The following is a 26,721-nucleotide window of genomic DNA, read 5'->3' on the forward strand; positions in this document are numbered from 1 at the left end:
GAAAATTCGAAAACACCTGCCCTGGCTTTGGCGAAAGGCGCAGCCGAGGCCAACCCCCAACGCTCCCTAAAACCTCCCTACAAATTTCCTGAACAGCCTCTAAAATTTCAAAGATTCAATACATAGTCATTTTCCATTCTTTTATCAATTTCATAGACTTCTCTAATAACGTTTAACATAAGATGACAGTGTCTCTATGAATTGCAAAAATTATAAATTTCAAAGTAACCCCATTACAACTAATAAATTGATGATGATAATAATAGTAATATGCTGCTTATTACCTAACAATAGGCCTCCCGGATGGCGCAGTGGTAGCGTCGTCGCCTTATAATCAAGGGGTCCCGGGTTCTATACCGGGTGGAGGCAGATAGTGGTTCGGATCCCACTTTAAACTGTAGGTCCAGTTCCGATTAGCCTTACTGTGCATAAAGTGGACTTAAAACACCAAATCAAACAAGAAAATGATACCTATGAAATTGAGCTTCAAACCTAAAACTTGGCTTGTATTTCGTAGGTTGTCCTGTCCTAATGCTGTCTTTCTAGCAGGCTTGTCAACGGCCCAGGATATTAAAATAAATTCAATTCCGGTCCCAGGAGAGAAAATCAGCAAGAGTACAAGTACGTTCTGGACCGTAAAGAACATTTTTATCTGTAAAGTATTTAAATTCCGTCCAGGATCCTTTTTTCCGAATAAATTTAAATACGGTCCAATAACCTTTCTTCTACGGATCAATTTGGGGTGTAAGGGGGTTACCCTCCACGTAGGCGCCCAAAAGTCAACGTCACTTCCACGTAGTACACCCTGGACTGCATTTTGCAGACGAACAAGGCTCTGGCGACTGGCCCTATGGCCAGTATAATTATGTGTGTTGTCCTGTTTTTTGTCCTTGTGTGTGCTGAGTGCCCGTTTGCAGCCTCAGCTTTTAACGGAAGTCAGAATATTTTAGGATTTTATTTATGCAACGCTAGAGTTGTTATTTGTAACGGTAAGGGGCTGGACCCCGTATAATATGACGGGTGGAAAATAGCCTAAGTGCTGACGCACCCAAAATTTTAAAATCAAAATCTACGGATCAATTTAAATCGGTCCAAGTTCCGTATTGAAATGAAACAATACGTAACTTGGACCGAATTTAAATTGTGCGAGAAAAATGTTCCGGTCCTGTTGCGAAACCCAATAGAACCCATTAGAATTTATGGGTTCCTGGACCTCTAACAACCCTATTTTCTAGTTGCAGTAGTTCCCGATATATTCTCATTTGAGCAGGAACGTAAATTCTAGGCTAGCTTAGCTATCTTCGAAGCCTGGAGTCTAGAGAAAAAAATACAGGAGAAAAATCGATCAGAAATTGTAAATAAAATTATTCATATCAGCGAGATGATGATGGTGATTCTGGAGTTGGCAACCTGATTTATTGTGAGTTGGTAACCTGATTTCTTGTGAGTTGGCAACCTGATTTCCTATGAGCTGGCAACCCGATTTCCTATGAGTTGGCAACCTGATTTCCTATGAGTTGGCAACCTGATTTCTTATGAGTTGGCAACCTGATTTCCTATGAGTTGGCAAACTGATTTCCTATGAGTTGGCAACCTGATTTCCTATGAGTTGGCAACCTGATTTCCTATGAGTTGGCAACCTGATTTGTTAGGAGTTTGGTACTTATTTCTATTCATAGCCTAAGACCATGTGACATAGTGAGATAGCCCAGACCTTGGATTCAATATACGCCACTGCATTTGAGACAGGCAGACTGCAAAAATTACTGATGATTCTTGCATTAACCGGAGATTGCTGGATCCTCCATGGCGCTGGAATTCCAAGAGGTGTCACGTGATTGTGCCCGTTGTTGATAACCTTCCCAACGGCCCCGTGACATGAAGAAACCGAACCTAGTGACCCCTGGTGACTTTCTCCGGCAGACAAAGGCCCAATTAACAGGAGATGGGAGTTTGTGCGGGGTCGACCCACTTTGACTGCCCGTCTGCCAGTCTCCCCAATTCAACCGTGCACTGCAAGCGCCGATGCGTATGTATTGAGCTGTCAACGTCAGGACTGCCAGTTGGCATAGCACGGTTTCTAACTTGATGCTTACCAGACGTTTTCAGGCTATACTCAAAGCGAACCGCTGCTTCTGTCTCTGTGGTAGACGTCGATCAGGGGCAGCGCCAGGGGGTTGCGAATGGATGCTTCCGCACCCCCTTTCCATTCGAAAAACCTCTTTGATATTCCAAAAATGAAAAATTACATACGCTTAGATTTTTTTTTCCCGAGCATTATCGTGAATTTTCGAGTAGTTTGCTTTCGCTCTTATCTAGATATTCTCAAAAAAGTCTATTAAACTATTGATAATACGAGGTGTGGCACTAAAGTTTCCGGACTCATTCATTTATTGAAAAAAATCAATCAAAATGTTGTACCCTTCAATGTAGTTCCCTCCTCGATCCATACTACGCTCCACGCGGATCTTCCACTGTTGGAAGCAGTGTTGCAGGTCACTTTCTGATATGCTGTTCAAGAATTGCGCCGCTTTGGCTTTCACCGCATCCACAGACTCGAACCGGGTTCCTTTTAGTGCGGACTTCACTCTTGGGAAGAGAAAAAAGGTCGCACGGGGCTAGGTCCGGCGAGTACGGTGGATATTCCAACACTGGAATGTTGTGTTTTACCAGAAACTGCGCGTTGTGAATTGGCACATTGTCCTGATGAAGAATGCATGAGCCATTCTTCCATATGTCTGGTCTTCTTCTTCTCACCCGTCCACGAAGGATCCCCAAAACATTCTTATGATACAATTGATTGACAGTATGACCTTCAGGCACCGAAACAACGACCAATTTTAGTGACCTTCTTGATACTGACTTGAGTTTTCGAAGTGCAAAGGCGGCCTGATCCTGGATCGTCCCCAACGCCTTCTCTATCCTCTTTAAACTTCACAAACTACAAGAAAACTCGTGTGCGAAACACTGATCCAAGAAAATCTCTTTCAACTAATTGTAAGTTTCCGTGGCGGATGTTTTGTGACATTAACACATTGTTCCACTTTCGAACTTAACATGATTCCGACGGAGCTCAGATGCACGGTCCGCTTCTAACAAATGCTACAGCCAGACTGCTCCACCCATGTTGGTAAAAGTTTGTGGGCAGGCAGAGGATAGTCCACAGGTCAGTATCCTACCCAGCTCTTTGTTATCGACGTGACCTGAAATGAATTTGAAAATCAATCCGGAAACTTTATTGCCACACCTCGTATCTAGATAGCAGTGAAAGCAAACTACACGAAAATTCACGTCAATATTCTAGAAGGAATTCTAAGCGTATGTAATTTTTCATATTTTGGAATATCAAAGAGGTTTTTTGAATGGAGAGGAAAATTTGAAAAAATCCGCCCTTTCGGCTGCCAAGGGCCCAGTCGAGCCTAGTTATTCAATTGTTTTAACGGTAGTTGTATGGCAGCGAAAATTGAGGGTCTTAGAACGTAATTTCTTCACTCAAATTTTTACGGTGTATACCTAGGTATCACATTGGGTGACGCGTGATTAACGCATCGAGTCCCATTGCCCATGATATTGCTTTCAGTTAGTTCACGAATTGCTTGCTTTATTTTACTTAGCGTTTTGTGCCACTTTTCGCTAATTTACGAAGATTGGGATGAGTGATGACATGATGAAATTGATGAATGGACACTTGCAAATATCCATGCCCGGGGCCCCTGGCACGATGTGCTAACCACTCCGTCACGGGGAGCGGCTCTCACCAATTGATGCAACGCCATAAACACAAAAAGTAAATACAAACAAACTTAAATGCAATGCCACCAATTCTCACTTTCTCCCCATTTCTCAAACTTTTCACTGAAAAATTGTTAATTCTGCCACGAGAAGCCTCACATAGACAAAATAATTGCAGAGATCTCTTCAGGTATCGATAAATAATTATAATGACTGCTGGTAAAATTAGCTATAATTGTCTTGGGCTTCCTTAGCTGAGTGGTCAGTGAAAGGTGTTATAAAGTCAAAACTACCAGGTTGTTATACAGGGTGTATACAGGAAGGGACACGAAGGTGGGATCCTCCGCCTCCACTCACCACTCGCTCTTTATTCACCCTCTCACTTAGTGTCTTCTTTCTTCTTTGCTTAGATCTTCTTTCTTCAAAAACGGAGAGCGGTTTTGACGTTCGGGTCCTGGTAAGAAGGGATATTACTTAAGGAGTGGGTTAGAAGGATTCAACTGTTGTCTCCTCTTGAAATATGATTGAGAGTAGAATAAGACGAGCATAAGTGAAACTTGAGTCTTGGTACCTTTATGAAAACCAAGACGTATGAACTTTCGTGTTGGTTCTTTATAAGTTTGTTGAGTATATATAATATAATAAGAGAAGGAGTATATATAAAATACAATTAGATGATAACCATAAGCATATATATATATATATATATATATATATATATATACAGGGTGTTTCTAAAGGTCGTTTACAACGCTTGGGAGGTGATTCCTCACACGAAAACAAGCAAAAAGTCTAAGTTCCATTTTTACGACTGAGGCTTCGTTTCCGAGATAGGAGCCTCGCAAAAGGTGACAAAGTGAACGTCACACCTGACTGGGACGAATACTATAACAGATAGAGAGGCGGTTCCAAGGGAATCATAAAGGAATCGTATGTGCTCAGTCCGGAAGTCACCATGAAAAGTTCACTGCACGCATGCGCAATGGAGTCCTCAAAGGAATTGGGGATTTCCAGCAAGAACAATGCATGGAAAAGGTATGTAACGCAGCAAGAAGGACCGTGACAATGAGAAAAGCGTTCAAGACAACACATCCCGACCTCAAACATCAAAACATGAGCACGGAACACAAAATCCGAAAAGTTGAGCACGGTTGCATACCCCAGTTACACGCGAGGAACGAACGAATCATGTCATGTGGCATACGAGAGACACATTACTCCACCAGGAGGAGGGAAAGAAAAACACAATATCAGATGATTGCGACAACGTGTAATTTTACACGCGACAACTGCGTAAATCCCCCCCCCCCCACACATACACACACAACAAACAACAAATGCTACAATGTCTTGCGTGTGCGTTTCACTGTACACCAACTGAAGATGTCACTTTCAACATACAAAGGGGGTGGGGAGCAATACCAAGAGTGTTCTCACTGGGATTTGCCGAGAACGATAATCACAGACGGTTTTCAAAATGTCTGCCGTTCACTTCTACGCAGAGATGACAGCGACGAATCAAGGATTGTCGAGTACGAGCAAACAAGCTAGGTGTATATGCTACCGTCGCGGCGGCGACGTTGATGCGAGCAACGAGGTCCTCAGCTGATGTGACAGGTGTGTCGCATACGAGGGTTTTCATATCTCCCCAGAAGAACAAATCGAGAGGGTTGAGATCTGGCAACCTCTGTGGCCAAGGCATAGGTTCATCCCTACCATTGAACCTATTACGAAACACGTCATGCAGGAAATGTCGTACATTACGATCGATATGAGCTGTTGTCCCATCGTGTTAGTACCACATTTCTTGCCGCAGTGCCAAAGGTACGGTCTCCAACAGTTCAGGCAGAACCTCACTAAGAAATGCATGCTACGTGCGATCAATCAGGCGAACAGGGAGAATGTATGGTCCAATTAAATGATCATGTACTATCCCGCACCACACATTCACTGAAAACCTGTGCAGGTGATGGGCCACAAAAAGTGCATGTGGGTTGTCAAAGTCTCAGACATGACTGTTTCTACTATTGAAGACATCCATCCTGGTGAAAATGGCTTCATCTGCCCACAATACCTTTCCCCAGAAGTGATGGTTTGTGTCCAGCTGATTCAACAACCATTGGCAAAACTCAATACGAGGTCGAAAGTCACGAGGTAACAGTTCTTGTACTTTTTGCAGTTTCAAAGGGTGCATTCCTTCTTTTGACAACACTCGCCAAACATTCACATGACACGTGTTTCGTGCCCGAGCGAGCACGCGCGTACTGGTGCCAGGATGTTCTGCGACCGCTGTTAACACATCTTCTGCAAACTGATATGTGCGTACACTTCGGGGTCTTCCAACGTCTTGCCGCGGTGGTAAGACTGACCCTGTTTCACGCAGTCGACTGTCCACTACCTGAAAGAAGGTGTGAAACGGTAAACGTTTATGTGGAAAGCGTTCTCCATAAAGACAACTTCCCTCACGGCTATTAGCACGTGCCTCCCCATACATGAGATGCATGTCTGCTAACTGCTGGGTCGTATACGCAGCCATCTATGTAATAGGGAGCTGGAACTGCAAAGTATCGTTTTTGTTTAACAATGGCACACTGCAAAAATTGGCCGTATCACCGTACGAACACCAAAGACCAATTGTTGCGATACTTGACTTGCCCACTCCACCACGTCAACTTCTTTAAATACAACATACTAGTACTCTTCAATGCGTATGACAACCTAGAGCGAACTGCTGATCATATCCCAGCACCTGCAACACGATTGGGACGACTGCCGGAGAGAACCAACTTTTCGAGCTCCTCTCGCGGGTACAGCAGCCATAAAGGTCAAACGTAGACTACGAGAGCCAGACTTGCCTGCGCAGCGCTTCCAAAACTGGTCTCTTTTACGTCACAGTGATCGCGCGCGAACACTCTTGGTATTGCTCCCCACCCCCTTTGTGTGGTGAAAGTGACATCTTCAGTTGGTGTACAGTCACACGCACTGTCCGTGCGTAAGATATTGTAGCATTTGTTGTTTGTTGTGTGTGTGGGGATATTACGTAGTTGTCGCGTTTAAAAATACACGTTGTCGCAATCATCTGATATTGTGTTTTTCTTTCCCTCCTCCTGGTGGAGTGATGTGTCTCTCGTATGCCACATGACACGATTCGTTCATTCCTCGCGTGTAACTGGGGTATGCAACCGTGCTCAACTTTTCGGATTATGTGTTCCGTGCTCATGTTTTGATGTTTGAGGTCGGGAGGTGTTGTCTTTAACGCTTTTCTCATTGTCACGGTCCTTCTTGATGCGTTACATACACTTTCCATGCATTGTTCTTGCTGGAAATCCCCAATTCCTTTGAGGACTCCATTGCGCATGCGTGCAGTGAACTTTTCATGGTGACTTCCGGACTGAGCACATACGATTCCTTTATGATTCCCTTGGAACCGCCTCTCTATCTGTTATAGTATTCGTCCCAGTCAGGTGTGACGTTCACTTTGTCACCTTTTGCGAGGCTCCTATCTCGGAAACGAAGCCTCAGTCGTAAAAATGGAACTTAGACTTTTTGCTTGTTTTCGTGTGAGGAATCACCTCCCAAGCGTTGTAAACGACCTTTAGAAACACCCTGTATATATATATTCTTTCTTCAGCCTGGAGGAGTCAGTGTGAATCTCTGACAATTTGGATTCATTCCATTCCAGTCGGTCTCTTTCTGAGTGTATTTACGTAGTATCTTCTTCTATTTATGGAAGTAGGTCCATCCTCATAGAACTTGATATTACCATCAGGATCCTCCTCTTCTGAGGCCAAAGATTCAGGGTCAGTCCTCTCATGTCTTCTTGTAGATCTTCTTAGTTCAGCTGCGACTCTTCTCTCTGTCACTGGTTTTCCAGGATTTGGTTGGCCATTTCCGGACACCCTTCTTGAGTTTCTGTATTCAAGCTCTTCATTGTTTGAAATTATTTCAGCCAACTTATTTACTATACAAATTGTTCGATCAGTCATTGTTAGATGCAATACATCCTGTCGAAGATTAGCCCTCAATTTACTGATCCGGGTATCCTGGATTTTTGTGTAATGAATCAAGGCATGTTCAGGTGTATCTAATGTTTTGCAAGTTGGACACTGGTCGTCCGTGCCAAGGCCAAATCTCTTTAAATAAGTTCTGTAAGGACCGTGTCCCGAGATGTAGTGTGTTAGTCCCTTCGTGAGTTTTATATAAGATTTGGATGATCGGCCTTTGGCCTCTGGGATGTATTCCTTGGTATTCCTTGGTATTCCACTCTGCATACCAGGCACTTTGAAGGTGTCGATCAATATCTTTGGAGGGAATATATGTTGATTCCTAGAAGTTGCTCTATCTTTCGATATTCCCTTTTCCTCCACCAATACCTGGCAGCAATTCTTTGGATTTCCATATCAAGGGGTAAAACTCCAGCTATGACTATGACTGCTAAGGTGGCTGTTGTTCTGAAAGCTCCCAAGATACGCAAGAGTACATTCCGTTGAGCTGCCCGAAGTCGTTGTCTTATTTGCTTGTTGATAGTGAGCATTGCCCATGCCGACGCGGCATAACTTACAGTAGGTACGAATCCTGATTTGTAATAATTCATCGCAGTTGCAAATGGGATTTTGAATGCGGAATTTCCCATACTTAATATGGTATGCATGGCAGTCTTTGCCTTGGACAAAGCCTTAGTTATGTGAGTTCTTAGACTTAGCTGTGCTTCCATTGTAACTCCTAGGTATTTCTTTGACAAACCTTATTGAATGTTATAAAAGCCTGGCAATTGGAGCTCTTTGTAATTTCCCTTTGAGTAGGATCTTTTCTTTCGCTATTTCAAGCTTAGATTCCAATGTCCAGTCGGTGAGAATCTTCATTGCACTGTTAGCCTTGGCTCGAGCTCCCTACGGCTGTCGGCCGCGATTAGCTTTAGAAGGTCGTCAGCATAAGCTATGACACCCAATATTTGTGTACTTTCTTTCAATTTAATGAGGAGAGGTTCCAGCACGACATTCCGTAGGATTGGTCCTAGGGCTGAGCCCTGAGGACATCCCTTGTTTACTTCTCTTGTTAGACTCCATATGAATTGTACCTTTCGTTGACTCAGGTAATTCTCGATGATCCTGTAAAGAGGTCCTGGTAGCTGCAGATTTTGAAGTTGTAGTAAGAGATACGGCCACCAGAGGTTATCAAAATTAATTCATAATTAATCCTCATCATCGCGATTAACCCACGAGGTTGAAAAGCGACGTAAGATAATCGAAATGGAACTAATGGAAAAGCAAGTCGTGTGGTTGTCGGAGGAACTGTAATGTCTGTGTCGCGTAGAAATTTCAGTAACCAAGAGCTCTTGGCAATGTATCCAACTGACAAACTCTTTCTCTGTGTTCCAGGTCCCAAACATGAGGCAGTGATGGAGTCTCCAGCCACTACGGACGGACAGCAGGTGATGTCCGTACGCCGGTACGAAGCGGGCCCGCCGGCCAATCTCCAGACAGAAGTGGTGAGTTGTTTCTAAGCATCTTTGTATGCCTAAGGATAGGCAAACGTTTGTTGAATAGTCGCTGATGTACTTGTAAGTCAATCTCGATAAACAGTGCTATAAGGACACTTAAAATCGCACCAAAATAATTTCAAAACGAAGCAAATATGAATTTTGTTGACCAGATAGGGGCACACATAATACAGCAGTGGTCACATGACGAACAGTGTTGCCATCTCAAAGCAAAAGTCGTTTTTTAAAACAAGTTCAACGCGTAAAATTTTATTACACCTTTGAAATATTCTTACGCAATTTAGAAAATTGGTGCTAACAAGATGTAGAAGTATTGCATACTTTTGAAGTTACAGAGAACTAAATGTTGTTAAACACTCAACACGAAGTAAAGACCTATGTGTGAGCACATCATAATCTATAAAATATTATACTACCTACTGTAATATAATGTGCATTCAGTGAATGTATGCTTATTCCAAAACAGTTGTCCATATAATAAAATATGTACCAGAACATTTGTTAACATTAAGATACCTCCAAACCCTTTTCAATTTAAAAGTTTCGACAAAAGTTTTAAGTTCACTTTCTGCTCAGATAGGCTAAATTTAAAGTGGGATCCGAACCACTATGTAATGTGCCTCTATCGGGGATCGAACCCTGAGCCCTTGATTACGAGGTGTTAGCTTTACCACTACGCGAACGATGATGTCCCAATTCAGGAACTATGGGGCAAGTTCCCAATTCGGGAACCGATATTTTCACGTGGAATGTTTCCAACTTGTAATGATGCGACCATTACTGGATCCTTTTTTATGCTATAAATTGTGTATGTCTATGTATTCCTGTACGTTTGAATTCTTGGCCGTTGATGTAGGTAGGTGTGTCGCTGGACAGCCGACCGGCGGAAAGTTTCCAGTAACGGCTTAGGTCATTAGCGGGGCCTATAAATAGGAAGGGAAGGGAACAGTGGGCGTAAGATGGAGGGTAGTTCATTGAACTCTCCAGCCTAATTATTGCCTATTTTTGTGTGGTCAGGAAAAGGTTTATTATCCATTTTGCCTTGACTCATCTCACTCAACAGGTCGCTAGGTGCCGTGGCTTGCCGCGTGTTGATAGCTTCCTGAAGATGAGACCTTGCTCGAAAAAAAGGTAAAGTGCTCCCCTGTGCTTAGCACCACGCCATGAAGGCGTATAGGGGGTGTGGGGGTAACGCCCCACACTTTCTTGATCCGGTCGTGAGTGGGGGTGATGTGATCAGCATCACGCCCCTGACCGCCTTTACCTCCCAGGGTTTCCCCCAGGTACCCATGTTATTCGACGCTGGGTGAGCGCCGGGGCCGCTTCCATCGTTAGAAAAGTTCCCGGATTTGAACCGGCCGGGGATCGAACCCGGGACCTTTAGCATGGTAGTTAGACGCGTTACCGACTGAGCCACCGCGGCCAAGAAAAGGTTTATTATCCAGTGGGCCTCAGATGTTTGGCGGAGTACAGCAATGTATACTCCATGAGGCCTTAAAAAGATCGCTTCGCGGGCTTGCAACAGACGACAATATGGAGGTTTGTCTGCGAGAACCAATCAGGTTCGTGAATGAGCAAGCCCGGTTGCCACAGCTAGCTCGCTGCACCCTTCTGGAAGGGTGAGTGACCTCTGCCTCTTGCTACCTCGGCCTGTTTGTTCGGCTGAGGAGCAGACGACACGAGAGTATCGGCAACAGTGTGCGAGCGACGTCTGCTGTTAGCCCGCGAAGCGCTCTTCCGCTATGTCCAACGTGGATACGGGCAGCACGGTGCGTGCGGGGCGATGCGGGAGTCGTATCCGATCAAACCTGTAGTCAGAAATGGGCCCGTCCTACGTAGACACGTGACGCGTGCGATTCGTCCGCTCGCAACGCACGCAACGTTTGATTTTCAAACAGGTTTGTTTTGTATCGCATTTGCCGTCCGGTGGCCAGTCGCCAAGAAAGATGGAAGGGCTTATTGCAGAAGTGCAAAGAAGAAATATGTTGTGGGATAAGAGAAACCCTCGTTACAAAGATCGTTTAATTGTTGATAAGGAGTGGGATTCCGTAGCTGAGAGTACAGGAATTAATGATAACAAGCACCATCCAATCTTTTCACAATATAGTCAAAGGTGTTTATTGTCATTCTTGTGTACTGATGAAATGCATTTTCATCTGCTCGTAGCTGCGGATACAGATGATGAAATTCTCCATACGACAACCTTTTCCTGAAGTTTGTGTGCGTCTTTTGTCTGTGACGTCTCTTGTGTTCCTTCAATATTTTCATTTTAATTACACTACTTTCCATTAATAGCACGGAGCGCACCGAACAGGAAGCCATGTTCGTCGCAACTGCTCAACACAATCGCACGCAGTAACGTTGGGCACTCCCTGCGTTCACGCACATATCTGCGGTGCGGCGCTCGCATCACACCGCACGCACCGCCTTGCCCGTATCCACGTTGGACATAGCGTAAGGCCTCCTGCAGTACAGTATAAGAGGTATTTTTTTCTCTGAGGGGAGCGGCTGGGAGAGCTTTTCTTTCCTTACCATGTGAACCGACTGGGATGTTAACTTACTTTCTTCTAGTACACACACTTTTTCTTTCTTCTAATACACACACTTGCTCTTTTCACATTATTTCAATAGTACGTACATTTCATGCGGGAAAGCGGGTACACACGTACACATACCTTCAGCCACCTTTTTTGGTACTGAAGGATAATTTTTTTTACTCGTGAAGCCATTGGCTACACGCGTCTACACACTCTCTTCGGAAAGGGGGGACAGGGCACACTAAAATGTGGATTTTGCGAATAACTGCCAAGATTTAACTTATATAAATAAGATGTGAATAAACCTGTATATATCAAAAGGGAAATGGGCGTTCAGTTATAATTTGAAGAAATACCTGTCTATTGCCAATAGTAAATGTATGGGTGTGTATGTTGAAGGCGCGAGCTGTGAATCGCCTAAAAACACAATTTACACCTTTACATACTGACATAAAAAGGATCCAGTAATGATCGCATCATTACAAACTCAAGAACTGATATCTTCACGAGAATTGTTTCCAACTCAGAAACCGATAACTTCACGTGGAATGTTTCCAACTCAAGAACAGCTGCCTCAGGAGTGAAGGGAGGCCGGTAAGCACCGGGTTTTGAGAGGTTCTTATCGTTACTGCACGTAACCCTGAAATACTGCTTAATTATATCCATTTGCGGGGAAAGTACTATACTGTACAGGGAGTTCCTTCTTCCCTCTAATATACTATTTTGATATATTGAAGATGTTTTGCTTGTAGGTTAGGTTAGCAGTTTCACAGGTGTAACTAATGACAACTACGAGGAGGTATCAAGAAGTTTTGCCTGTTGAGGTATAATATGTTTAATAATGGAAGGATTGAAACAATGAACATACATATAGTTTGCCTGTAGTGTCCTCTACTCAGAGTTAGCCTTCCACACAGTTGCCATCACGTTCGATGCGTTCTAGCCCTCAAAACCAGTTTGGAAAAATTCCACAGAACACTCCCAGCCCCACCGTTCAGAGCTGTTTCAACCTCCTGTAGGTCCTCGAATCCCATGCCACGAAGCACAGACTTAGCTCAGACTTAAGTAGTTAAGTTCAAAGTGGGAGAAACCGAAAGTGTGGACATGACAAGGAGTGGCAGCCCATCAACGTCGTTGACCGACGACAACCGCCACAGGGATGATGAGCTCATTCCAGAGGATAGACGCATCACCATCCAGGAAATTTCTGATGCAGTGCACATGTCCTATGGGTCAGCACATGCAATGATTGAGAGTTAGGATACCATAAAGTCTGAGCTAAGTCTGTGCTTCGTGGCATGAGATCCGATGACCTACAGGAGGTTAAAACAGCTCTGAACAGTGGGGCAGGGAGTGTTCTGTGGAATTTTTCCAAACTGGTTTTGAGGGCTAGAACGCATCGAACGTGATGGCAACTGTGTGGAAGGCTAAGTCTGAGTAGAGGACACTACAGGCAAACTATATGTATGTTCATTGTTTCAATCTTTCCATTATTAAACAAATTATACCTCAACAGGCAAACCTTTTGATAACCCCTCGTATTTGAAACGCCAATCCATCCTTGCCAGAGGCAATTAGTAGGACTTCTGAGTTGGGAAAACATTTCACTGAAATATTCAACTGGTATAGACCAGTTCCTGAAATGGTACTGTTTTCATTGGAATTTCCATAATTCGTGAGTTGGGAAGACATTTCACTGAAATATTCAACTGGTATAGACTAGTTCCTGAAATGGTACTGTTTTCATTGGAATTTCCATAGTTCGTGAGTTGGGAAGACATTTCACTGAAATATTCAACTGGTATAGACCAGTTCCTGAAATGGTACTGTTTTCATTGGAATTTCCATAGTTCGTGAGTTGGGAAGACATTTCACTGAAATATTCAACTGGTATAGAACAGTTCCTGAAATGGTACTGTTTCATTGGAATTTCCATAGTTCGTGAGTTGGGAAGACATTTCACTGAAATATTCAACTGGTATAGACCAGTTCCTGAAATGGTACTGTTTTCATTGCAATTTCCATAGTTCGTGAGTTGGGAAGACATTTCACTGAAATATTCAACTGGTATAGAACAGTTCCTGAAATGGTACTGTTTCATTGGAATTTCCATAGTTCGTGAGTTGGGAAGACATTTCACTGAAATATTCAACTGGTATAGACCAGTTCCTGAAATGGTACTGTTTCATTGGAATTTCCATAGTTCGTGAGTTGGGAAGACATTTCACTGAAATATCCAACTGGTAAAGAACAGTTCCTGAAATGGCAGTTTTCATTAGAGTTTCCATAGTTCCTCAATTGAGAAATCCTGAATCGGGATTAAATCACGCCAACTGGAAGGCCCTTAAAATTTGCGAGTTTACCTCTCGGCGTTTCCTTAGAGGGGCGCCGTCGGAATTCAAAATACCACCATACCGACTCGCCTCATATAATTGAATGCAGGTACGTTGTTGCTTTTATTGTCCGTTTCAAAAAACATTGACCTGATTCAAAGATGCAGACTTGCACATACATATTCCGGCTACAATTTGGTAACAATAAGAGATTCAAATAAGGTAGAGGCGAGCTTGGCGCCGAAGGCAATTAATTGCCAATGCTGTTACCACGCCTTAGAAACGGAATGTTCATAGCTTTAGGGATTGGTCTGGTATGCCATTTGAAGAAAATCGGCCAACTTGCTTCAGGTCTGATTCTATGTGATTTTGTTATTTAGCCTCGCTTTTCTACCAATCCTGGCAAATCGCGACGATGGGGACGAGTGATGAACTAACTAACTAACTCTCTAGCCTTCTTAAACCCGAAGGTTCATGGCTGCAGCAACACAAGCCTGCCATCTGTCCCTATCCTAAGCAAGATCTATGTACTCTTTTCCATCCCTACCGATTTCCTTTAGGTCGATTTCAACGTTGTCCCTCCATCTTAGTCTTGGTCTTCCTACAGGTCTCTTACCATCTGGTTTCCCAACAAGAATCCTGTAAACTCCTCTTTCCTCTCCCATTCGTGCCACATGGCCTGCCCACCTAAGTCTTCTAGATTTAATTATTCTAATACTATCTGGACATGAATACAAATTATGTAGTTCTAAATTATGTAACCTTCTCCACTCACCTGTCTCCTCATCCCTTTTAGGTCCAAAGATTTTCCTAAGGATCTTATTTTCTTATACTCTCAATTTATGTTCCTCTTTCAATGTAAGGGACCAAGTTTCACACCCATATAATACTACAGGCAAGATTACTGTTTTGTATATTTTAACTTTTAGTTTCTTAGATATTAAACGAGAAGACAAAAGTTTATGAAGAGAGAAGTAACATGCATTTCCTGAATTAAGCCTACTTTTTATTTCCTCTTTAATATAATTTTCACTTGTTAATATTACTTCTAAGTATTTGAATTTGGAAACTGGTTCAAACGAGTTGTTATCAATAATTAGATTTTGATTATTACCTAACACTTGGTTTCGGCCTGTAAGCATATATTTAGTTTTCTCTTTGTTAACTTCCAAACCTATCTCTTTAGCAGTTTTGAAAAATATTTTAGCATTATTCTTGATTGTATTTATATCATCCCCTAATAAGTCTACATCATCTGCATATGCTAACAACTAAGTCACACCATTTAATTTTAGTCCTTCGTTAGTTTCTTTTACCTTCCTAACAGCATATTCTAAGGCAAAATTAAAGAGCAATGGAGATAATGCATGAGTAATGATGTGATGAAATTGATGAAGGGACGCTCATAAAGAACAGCCATGCCCAGACTGGGATTCGAACCCGGCACCTCTGACGACGTAGCACGCTATGCCAACCACTCCGTCACGGAGGATTGCTTCAAGACAGTTGGCAGACCGGGAAAATGCCTTGTTCCGTGGCTCAGTTCTGTAAACTGATATACAGTATATCGAACTTATATTTTTGTAACAGCTAAGATTATTCGTTAAAATCAATTGCTATGGTTAATACACAAAAAATATTTAGAATCAGATTCATGCTTAAAAGGTCCAACCCCTGTTTAGTAAACATTTTACAATCAGTACGTAATGAAATCAACAATTGATCATTTCATTATATTACTTGGAGGAATTTTGAAAAACATATTTCTGGTTTATTTTGTATGGTCACATATTTTTCAATTTCAATAATGTTGCTTTGATCATAACGTAAGCATGTTTCAATGTCTTTTATGCAAAGAATATATTGTAATTGCTAATAATTAATTGTACACAATGTATATAGTCTCAAAAATGAAAAGTGTGTGTAACTCTGTTCCTCATAGTACACCCTGGAGAGCATTTTGCAGACTAACGAGATTTTGGGGCCTTAACCTGCAGCCAGAATAATCCTCTCTAGGGATTGTGTTGTGTCGTCTATATGTGTTGGTGATCGTCATCCATCTAATCATATCACCCCCATCGTCGCGATTAGCCAAAAGTGGAAGAAAACCGTCATGAAATAACCCAATTCAATCATTGAAATAATGAACATTTGGCGCCATTATTTAGTGAAAATTATTGCAGTTTGTAGAGATATTAGTCTCTGGTGCTCTAATTTTGCGTCTTCTATTCTTCTATATTCACAATTTTCGGTTCTGAGAAGTAATTCTGAATATATTCTAGCTGAGGTAGTAATTCTAAAAAAATCGAGCAGCCCTTTCTCACGAATTTGCTGGTGGCATTTATATTCTGCCGCATAGGATACCGTGGTAGTTTCCTCCATTCTGTACAGATGTCTCTGTAATCGGTTTTACGGTAGTGCCATCTGTGCGCGGCAGGTGTAACTACTTGTAGCCGGTTTGATCGCAAAACTCAATGCATCTCTGTTACAGTGTTGCCACATGAAGGGAAATTTCCCTTTTTGCAGGGAAATTCACACCCAATTTTTAGCCAAAAGGGAAAAGGGAATTTCGATTAAAGATACCACAATTTTACTTCACTACTACTACTACCACCACCACCACTAATAATAATAATTATTACAGCTACTTGTGCTACTACTAGTACTATTATTTATTGTTGTTGTTATTATTCTTATTACATGACTTGTTTAGGTGAAGGGAAAAAATGGTCCAAAAAGGGAAATTTTGTCCTTAGGAAATGGAATTTGTGCCCTGATATTGTGGCAACACTGCTCTCTTATTGTGTAAGGGGGGACAACAAATCGACACATGGGCCACGGGAGGAGGGGGAATAGACTGTCGCAACCCCCCCCCCCCCTGGAAATTGACACGCTCATATCAAGTTTAAAAAGTAGAAAGCTTGTTGTTTTTATTGTTAGTAACAGAAATAAACTCCAGTTAGTTAGTTAGTTTTTGAAAGTAAAAAATACGTTATATCGAAAAAAAAAATGAGTGTGAAATACAAGAACCAGGTCATATTTTGAATTCAACAGATAAAACAGCAAGTAAACATTATCTAGCTTGGGCCCAGTTAAGATTACTAAAATTTGTATAAAGCTGCTGTCCTATCAAAGAAATTAATGTTAAAAACAAGCTTAAATGGAATTTATTGAATACCAAAAAGGTTGTTTTGTGCAGTTGGTGAAAAGTAGTCCCTGATCATAATTTTTATGCGTATTGTTACTAGTAGTGAGTGATACGCATGAATATTCGCAAGCACTGCCAATACCATGCTGTATAATCATAACTACTTGTGGCTTTTATGTAATTCTGCAGATATAAATCAACTTAATACAATAAAACGGTAAACAAGACTTTTCTTATTAATTTTGGACTTGGTTAGTCTCGGAGGTGGGGCTAGACCCCCTGAACCTACCCCTACATACGCCCTAGGCCGTTGGGGGTTGATTAATGTTTTGCGTTGCAGACCTGTCTTCAAGTATTGTATAATTGTTTTAAATTTAGCCTAAAATAATACTAATTATTATAATAATTGGGAAAGTAAGGCGCTGTCTGAACCAATTGCATCGACAACAATGGGTTGTCACACGGTATTCTTGTTAATTCTATTATTATTACCACGAATTCAGAAGTACATTTCTTTCTGTTAATCCCTACTAGCGGGAGTTTTATATCCAATCCAAAGACAGATTTCGAAACGTTTCAAGGCGGAAGTAAAGGAACCTCAGGAGTTACGTGACCGTAACGACTTGATTGGGAGGTCAGTGTTCAAACTCCTCCTTTACACCATAATACCGGGATAATGCAAATCTTTGCATAAATTGAGGGAGTTTCCCATTGGTGTGTGTTTACACAGAGGAGCGGGGTGAGCGATTACTTCACCTCCAGAAGTGTCTAAAACAAACAATAGGTATTTTTAGCTCTTGGCAGAGTGGTTAGCACAGCGCGCTCCGATGTCAGGCCCGGCTCTGTGTGTTCTTTGTGAGTGCCCCTATATCAAATTCATCATTTCATCACTCATCCTCATCTTTGCGATTAGCCAAAAGTGCCTGAAAAGCGTAGAAAAATATCAAGAACTCCAAGACACGCAAATAAGAGCACACATTTCATTTAGATCTTCTTGGGTCATGGACGCCATTGGTCTGCATCGCTTCTTGTTACACGCAGTGGCGTGCCCAGGATTTTCGAAAGGAAGGGGTTATGTTCACTTTTTCTGGTAGTCAGCCATCATTTCGCCATTTTTTCCTACCTTTGATGTTCTTTTTCTAGGAGTACTGAGCCAAGGGGGGTTATAACCCCAACCAACCCCCTTTGGGCACGCCACTGGATGTGAAGGAAAAGCAAGAACACAGAATAAGATTTGAAAACAACACATTTATATAGCTATAGGGTGAGGCAGTCAAACGGGAAGATGTAAAAAATTCACAAAAAATAGAGAAAGCAAATATTAGTTAATTTTTGAACATGAATGTACTGTACATGAGTTTAAATTACTAGTGTACCTCAGAGGAAATCCGCCCATGACGCTTCGTAGCATCTCCAACGGAATGTTGTGGATCTCTTGCCGAATTCGTTCCTTCAAATCATCCCTGGTTCTTGGATGGTTGTCCTTGAATACTTTGGATTTGAGGTAATCCCAAAGGAAAAAGTCAGGAGTCGACAAATCGGGTGAACGGGCAGGCCACGGAATATCGCCGAATGTGCTGATGAGACGATCACGAAATGCGAGTCTAAGCACATCCATAGACACTCTGGCAGTATGGCTAGTTGCACCATTTTGCTGGAAGAGTGTTTCTTCATCTGGGTCATAGCCATCGAGGGCAGGCAGGAAAAAGGTTACCAATATGTCAGCATAACGTCATGGGCGGATTTACTCTGAGACTCCGACAATGTGTGCAACACCTAGGACCCCATCTTACTGACATCATATTCAAAAAATGAACATTTTTCAGGTACACTAGCAATTTCAACTCATGTACAGTACATTCATGTTCAAAAATTAACTAATATTTGCTTTCTCTATTTTTTGTGAATTTTTTAAACCTTCCCGTTTGACTGCCCCGTTGGATGACTTTGCAGAGGGACACATTCTCTAACGGAGTTGGCAAGCAGTGGTGCAGACTTACCAAAGCGCTGCCCCGGTAATTTTTTGTAGCCATGACGCTCTCCAACTCACAAAACGACAAGTATTTAGTTTTAAAATTTGCTTTATTTAACATTACAGAATGTGTGTTCATGTAAACAAAACCTATCGTAGCAAAGTAACTGCTCTGTTGTGCAACAAGAAGATAATAATGCCTTCCAGAGAGTGTAGTGCTAAAGTCGTTGCCTTGTTATCAATTGGTCCCAGGTTCAATACCCGTTGGAGGCACACAGTTGTATGGATCTCACGTTAAACCGTAGCTCTAAACTACATTTTAACATGGAGATGATGTTTCAAATTCACTACGTCTCTCACTTCAAGATCCGTATTTGAGGGATCACTACCACAGACAAATTACCGTTATAGGTATACTAATGGGTTTCGGGCGTTTTCGCGATTAAAATTATCCGATATGCCATCTGGTGGGATTTTCCGGAACTACTCTATGTAGGATAAGGATGCTTAGAGGCACATATTTTTGGTAAATAAAAAAGCAAAATTTCGGTGCGAGAACGGAGTCAATTTCGGGTTCAAAAGCGGTAAATAAAATAAAATATCGGTGTTATAGCGGTGAAAAATTGGATGAAAAGTGGTATATAAAATGACATTTTGGTTTTAAAATTGTGAATATAATCCTAAATTTGATTTAAAAACTACGCTTATTCCACAGAATTAACATTTCACTTCTAATAGCACATTTATGTAGTTATCAGAGTATTAAGTTTATTCCTGTATAAAGGAGTCCATTTATGCTTCTCCAATATTAACAGCAGAATTAATCAATTTTCCTGGAATTGCATAACTCTCAGGATAATTCAGACTTCAGAAGGTGTCGCGTCGGTGAATAAACCCTAAATTTCGTGTTTAAGAGTTAATTTCGCTTTTTGCAGTTCATTTCGCATTATTTCGTGACAAAACATGGTCACAAAATGCATCTCACACCTTTCAAAAACTTAACACTACATTTTTTTTTTTTTTTTTTTTCAAATTTCGTTTTTTCGTCAAAAACTAAATATGCATGCCCCTAAGGATGCTATGTTGTGTCGTTCAAAGCATGGGAAATGTTCGAAAGAGTAACGTCTCCAGGCAGGGGCCATTGGGGTGGGGGTGGGGGGGGCTTTCAGCTCCCTTGACATTAGACAAAACTATTTTCTGTAATTTGTTTGCAGTGAAGAGTAAAGATGTATACAGCAGATATAATTTTGCTCACAAGTTTCGTGAAGGATAAATTCACAGAACATGAACAACAGCTAATGCATTTGTTCATCTTATTTGTAAGAAGTATAAGTAGCGGCAAGTATTTAGAAGATTTGCTTATCTAGACTCTAGAAGTTTCTTCAAAGGGCAGCTTCTTTCTCTGCACGTTCGCTGCCCCTGTTGCGACTTCCCGTTTAGACAGAAATCTGACATTGATGTCATCATGCAAATTCCCTCCGCATCTGCGTCAAAGGTCTACAGCTCCCATGTTTTGGAACCGAAGGGGAGTTTCATTGCTTCCGCCGGGGGTGGAATGTATTGTAGGCACTATGATTGAATATTCTGAATTTTTTCATGTGTGATATAAATATCTGATCAAAAGTAGTATGGGGTGTCTAGTGCGGGATGATGTCAGTAGCAGTGAACACTTCAAGAAAAAGATGTTTTAAAAGATATAGGAAAAAATGTAGTATTTATATGATATTTCTAAAATTCATATAACTTAATGACCCCCACACACATAATTTACCTTAATTTAATACTGTTAAACTTTTGAAAATTGGACTTTGTTTGCAAAGCCCCCCCTGATAACCTGTGAGCCCCCCCTGGAGATAAATTCCGGCCTGAACGTCTCTTCTTCACTTCTTCAGGACAAGTGAAAAGTTTATATGTGTTTCCACCCCGTGGAATCAACAAAATGAAATTTGTAAATAAATCAGGGAAGGCAGAATTGATATACGGAAGATTCGTATGGGGAAATGCTAAAAGGAAATTACGAGGAATGCACGAGTCTGTTATTTTTTCTGAAAGATGATTATATTACCATGGAAGTAAAGTTTATTTTTTCAAAAACAATGTATTATGTAGGAAATTTGGAACAGATGCAAGTCGCTTAAGTGCGAAGCTGAAAATAGTTTGAGAATTAATTAATGTCTATAATCATAAAGGTAAGCAGGAAAAGAAAATCGACTTGCTAATGTTGCTGTTTCATTTAGTAATTAAGTCCTTTCTCAGTGAAGATAACCGATGAAATTCTGAATTCTATTATTATTATCCTGTGTTGTTATTAAACCAGTCTGCTTCTTTGAGGAAAGAACTGCAACGATATGTTTACATTTTTCTCCTCCATAAGCTTTGCAAATGCAGGTGAATTGCATTATTTTCAAATCATTTCAAGAGTCCCAGATACAACCTGAGGTGCAGACGAAACAGCACTGCTTTGAAGAACTAGTGCGTATACATTACTTTCGTCTGCGTTTTCCGTGTTATTTTTGCCTATCAGTGGCGGCGATTGGGTTCCAAAACGGTGGTTGCAAGGTGCCAAAACTTGGGGGACGCAAAAACAGTATATTTCCCTTTGTAGATAAGGTTTAGCATAGTGCGGGGGTAAAAGTGGCGAAAAGAGGGGGCAATTGCCCTTCCCTCGCCCCCCTAATCGTCGCCACTGTTGCCAATCATAATTAAATGCTTCGTTCTCAGCACAGCTTCACCTTCGTTGTAGTTCCCCGAATGCACATGGCATTCGCAATACTTTAAAATATCGCGTAATTTAAACGTTTCTGCAACACCAGCCATGGCAACACGCTGCTATTACTTAGCTAATACTACTGAATGGAAAGAAAGCTTAATCCTACATAGAGCGGCCATATTGGAAGCGACACTAGCGCTCAGGTGGTAATTTTAATCGCGAATACCACTCGTTTTGCCACGGGCGCGTCAAGTATCTGAGCGCTCAGCGAGCAACGAGATCGCTCGGTTACTTGACGGCCAAATAGGCGTTGCTCCACGAGCGCTGAGCGAACTTGAACCTTGCTCGTCACAGGTTTCAGCCACCGAATATAGCGTTTTTGTGTTTCGATCTCGTGAGGCAAAGGGAAGAAGAGGAAAACTGTATGAGGATGGCGAGTGGCGTGCGACCAATGAGGAAAGATTTATGATGAACGGCTTGCGCTATAGCGTAATTAGAGAGGAAGTTCAAGACAAAAGGTGATGTAATATTCCAGCTTTTTTGTATTAAAATGAAAGTGTTGTTTATTCTAAATAATAAATATAAATATACATCGTAATTTTGGAAAGATGTGCAAGGGTGTGAAAATGAAAATTTCATCTATTCTATTTCTATAATTAACAGCTTTTCAAACATCGAAATATTGTCAACTCGACGCAGCCACATTTATCACAGATTATAATAATTATTCAAAGGCACTGATATTTTGATCAATGAGCAAAGAACGTCAAGTAAATGATTTGTCTGCTCAACGAGCTAAAATCTTGCTCAGCGAGCGTCGCTCAGATGCTTGACGGGCCCCTGTTCGAGCGTTATTCGCTCGAGAGAAGCAGCTCTTAGAGTCCCTGGATGTATGACATGACGTCATATACGAGTACTCGCGACCGCCATTTTGTGGGTGAAAATCCTTGGTCGGCGCACGAAACTTTAATTTTTTAAATTGTCTTGAATGTAATAGCCAAATTTCGGGTATTACTTCAAAGATGAAGAAACGAACTTAATAATTATGTAAATATTTAAAAAATGATGCCTACAAATGTTTTTGTTAAACATGTGTAAAGTTACTCAAGGGTTACTCTCGCTCTCCGATACACATTACACGTAATTACCTGTACGGAAACCTGGAAATTCGATGTTTCACACATAGAATAATAAGACATAGGCGTAATCAGTGGTGGCGATTAAGGGGGCGTGGGGGGCAGTTGCCCCTACTGTTTGCCACCTTTGCACTATGATAAACCTAATCTCATGAATTCCGGTCCGGGAGAGAAAATCAGCAACCGTGAATGGGTTCTGGACCGTAAAGAACCTTTTTATCTGTAAAGTATTTCAATTCGGTCCAGGAACCTTTTCTCCGGCTGAATTTAATTACGGTCCAGGAACCTATTTTTCAATGAAACAATAGGTAGCTTGAACCGAATTTAAATTGTGCGAAAATTGTTCCCGTATTGGAGCGGAATCCTATATAACCAATTATAATTTATCGGTTTCTGGACCTTCAACAACCCTGCCTTATCTACCAAGAGCTAGTAAACTGTCCTTGCTTCCTTCCAGGCACCTTGCCCCCCTACTTTTGGAACCCAATTGCCGCCACTGGGCCTAATGTGGTGTACCTGTCTGCCTGTCTGTCCGTGTGTGTATGTATGTATGTATGAAGTCTAGGTTTAAGTCCACTTCATGCACAAAGAGGCTAATGGGGACCGAACCTACATTTTAATTTGGGATCCGAACCACTATGTGCCTCCACTGGGTATCGAACCCAAGATCTCTTGATTAAATGTCCACGTCGCGCGCGCACGCGTGTGTGCCACCAGCTTCCATGACATCATAAAGGTAGTGTCTTTATTATACATTTACAATATTTAACACAACGAACTACAAAAACTTAATATTTAGTTTTCTGACTGAATCGTTCCTACTTCCAGGGACATTTCAAATTTTAGGAAACATTAGAAAGTAGGTAAATAATATTGATAATAATACTGTAAAATACAATTTTTACCGTTCTGCATAATCTACCTTTATTTTACGAATTACCATATGAAGAAATTCGATTACATTAAAAAAATACTACATTTAAAACATACTCTGAGTTCGTAAAAAAATATCAGCTTTCGTATGTAAATACTATTTAAATGCTGTATAATGACAACTTACGAGTCCGGGTTTCGCATGCAAGATAATTTCTTGAAATTTCAAGTATAGGTGTTTGTAAGACTGAAATTTCGTATCAAATAAACTTTGGAAACATAATTCTCGTGTGTAATTTGAATTAATTTATAATTTTCCAGAAATCTTGTAAATATTTGGCAGCACAAGTCACCGTGGTCATAGGCTACAGCTTTTTAAAAACATTTTTCGTGTTTATTTTAGGTGATCACACGAATACAAGCAAGGGAAGTGAAAGTGTACAAATACTAATACAATAAGTATAATTAGCCTAACCTACTCGAAACACCTAGATGCTAAGAACACTACATTTAAATGACCTAACCCACTAATTCACGTATTCAAAGAGATTTACTTCTCACGGAAAATGGAATTCATTGAGAATGATAGGGAAAACAGGTTACTTTAATTAAGAAATCCGAAGCAAAATAATGCACTAGGCCTCATGTACTATGAGGAGAATTTTGCTATTATTAGTGACCACTGGAATTCTTTGTTCTAAAGTTCATAAAATTTATATATACAGTACATATATTTTTTTGCGTTGCACAAGCCAGGTAATTGTAAAAATCAAAGAGCAATGCATGATGCAAGTTGTTTTTTAGGATATGATATTAGTTTTAGGAATATCAGGGCTTGTTTCATTAATCCCTATAAAGGACAGTTAACTTCTAACTGTACATGGACATGTATCTAAATCCTTTCACGCAAAATAGTATGTGTACATATACTTGAACCAGATTAGAATTGATATTCGTTGAGCATATATTTTAACATTATATTCACTGACATGTAAGTCAATAATTACGTATATTTTCACCTACTTGTGACATTTAAAACAAGCTGAGATTATATCTCGTTCACTTTAGAAACTTGTTTACGGAGTTTCTTTTACATTTCCAGATACGTTAAAAGCTGGTATGTTACACAGCTACACATTTTTTTTATGCAGCTCATTAATTCCATCGCAATAATCATAATGATGTTCCTGTTTTGAAATATTTTGCAAAGGAAGAATATGACATCCATTGTTCAGAGTGCAAAGGTACAAAAGTATGCACGAATATATTTGTGAAATAGTCCATAAAAATAGACTGAAGTCGTAAATCCCATTGATGGACATCATATTTACTTCCATTGTGTTTATCATCGTGTACATAATGCTTTTACACTTGAACATAATGTATTATGTTAAGTAAGTTGTTGAACGAGAAAGAATTGAATCTCGTGTTCTGTGACTAGAACGTAAAATAGTGACCCTTACACTTCAAACTATACAATTTTCGACAACATATTACAATAATACGGACCCACAAATCACAATCAACATTCTTTCGTCCTAAGTAAAGCAATATTAGATATATTTGCTGTTACAAGTTCGACATTCATGCCAATCAACTAGGCTCACAAATTCTGAAATGTCGTATTTCGCACTGGTTGAACCGCAGGTGGTTGAACACATATTTTGCACTAACATGTAATTGAGTTTTGTATAACATAGAAACTCACAAATGTACGTACAATTGACTAGGAAATAATAATTTTAATTTTGCGATGATAATTATTATTCTTAATTTGAAATAAGGAAACTTACAGTAATTCTTTTCTTGCACTACCAGAATCAGCTGTTGTTAGACGTCGCCATATTGTAGGTAACAGCTCTCCATAAGGAGAATGGATCGCAAGTACTCGTATATGACGTCAAGTCATACATCCAGGGACTCGAGCAGCTTTCGATTCCGAACGCTATCTAGCGTCGTTCGTGCGAACTACGTATTTGGCGCTCGAGCGAAATCTTCTCACTGCAGGACTTACTTTTTCGCCCATCAAATACGTCAAAATGTGGCACTTACAACCTAAAAATAAAGTCCATGCCCCTCCTGAGCATCTTACCCCTTCCTTTCTCTGAAATCTTGGACTTATTGTTCCTTCTGCTCCAGTAGCGTACGCAGGATTTCATCAAGGGGGGTGTTATATCTAAAACTTTTTTCCAAATTCACATTACCATTGTTTTATTATACTTTAATTAAATAATAATAATCACAATTAATTAATAATACTTATAATTAATTAATTAGCTGAATTAATACTAATAATACTACAAATACCACTACTACTACTACTATTGAGTAGTAGAGATCTACATAAATATATTATTTATGAAAACAATAGAACGAAATTACTTTCTAGTCATCCGATTTTTATCAAATCCTGGGATGGTTTGTTTCTTTGTTACGAAATAATTGTCTCGTCAACGAGGTGAGACATTTCAGGGGTGAAGAAGATCCATAAATACAAGAAAATATATTAAAATAAATTGAAATAATCAAAGTATGGAACTCATCCAAGGAGCTGCGGTGATCTGGTCGGCAGAGCGTCTGACAATCACGCGGAAGATCCGAGTTCGGTTCCCGAAATTGGTTGGAATTTTTCCGGCTTTTTTCCCGCATAAATGTCCCCGATAATTCACATCTGGATTATCTTGCTGTTCTTACCAACAAAACATTTTACAATAGTTAAGCTTATTGTCATTTGAATAATTGTCTAGTCAACAAGGTGAGACATTTTAAAGAGACATTCA

The 26,721-nt window shown here is 40.7% G+C and overlaps 1 protein-coding gene across 1 annotated transcript in view; it reads left to right on the forward strand.

Moving 5' to 3' along the window:
• The window catches only part of chas (chascon), a 265,561-nt gene that overhangs the window by 79,559 nt on the left and 159,281 nt on the right, over positions 1-26,721 (forward strand). The window contains exon 2 of the mRNA XM_083125578.1: positions 9,111-9,220. Within this exon, the coding sequence (XP_082981704.1) occupies positions 9,131-9,220 (90 nt within the window). The 5' untranslated portion in view covers positions 9,111-9,130. The remainder of the gene's footprint in view (positions 1-9,110; positions 9,221-26,721) is intronic.

The sequence above is a fragment of the Lepisma saccharinum genome, chromosome 7 (genome assembly GCF_977018435.1).
Source record: "Lepisma saccharinum chromosome 7, izLepSacc3.1, whole genome shotgun sequence".
NCBI lineage: Eukaryota > Metazoa > Arthropoda > Insecta > Zygentoma > Lepismatidae > Lepisma > Lepisma saccharinum.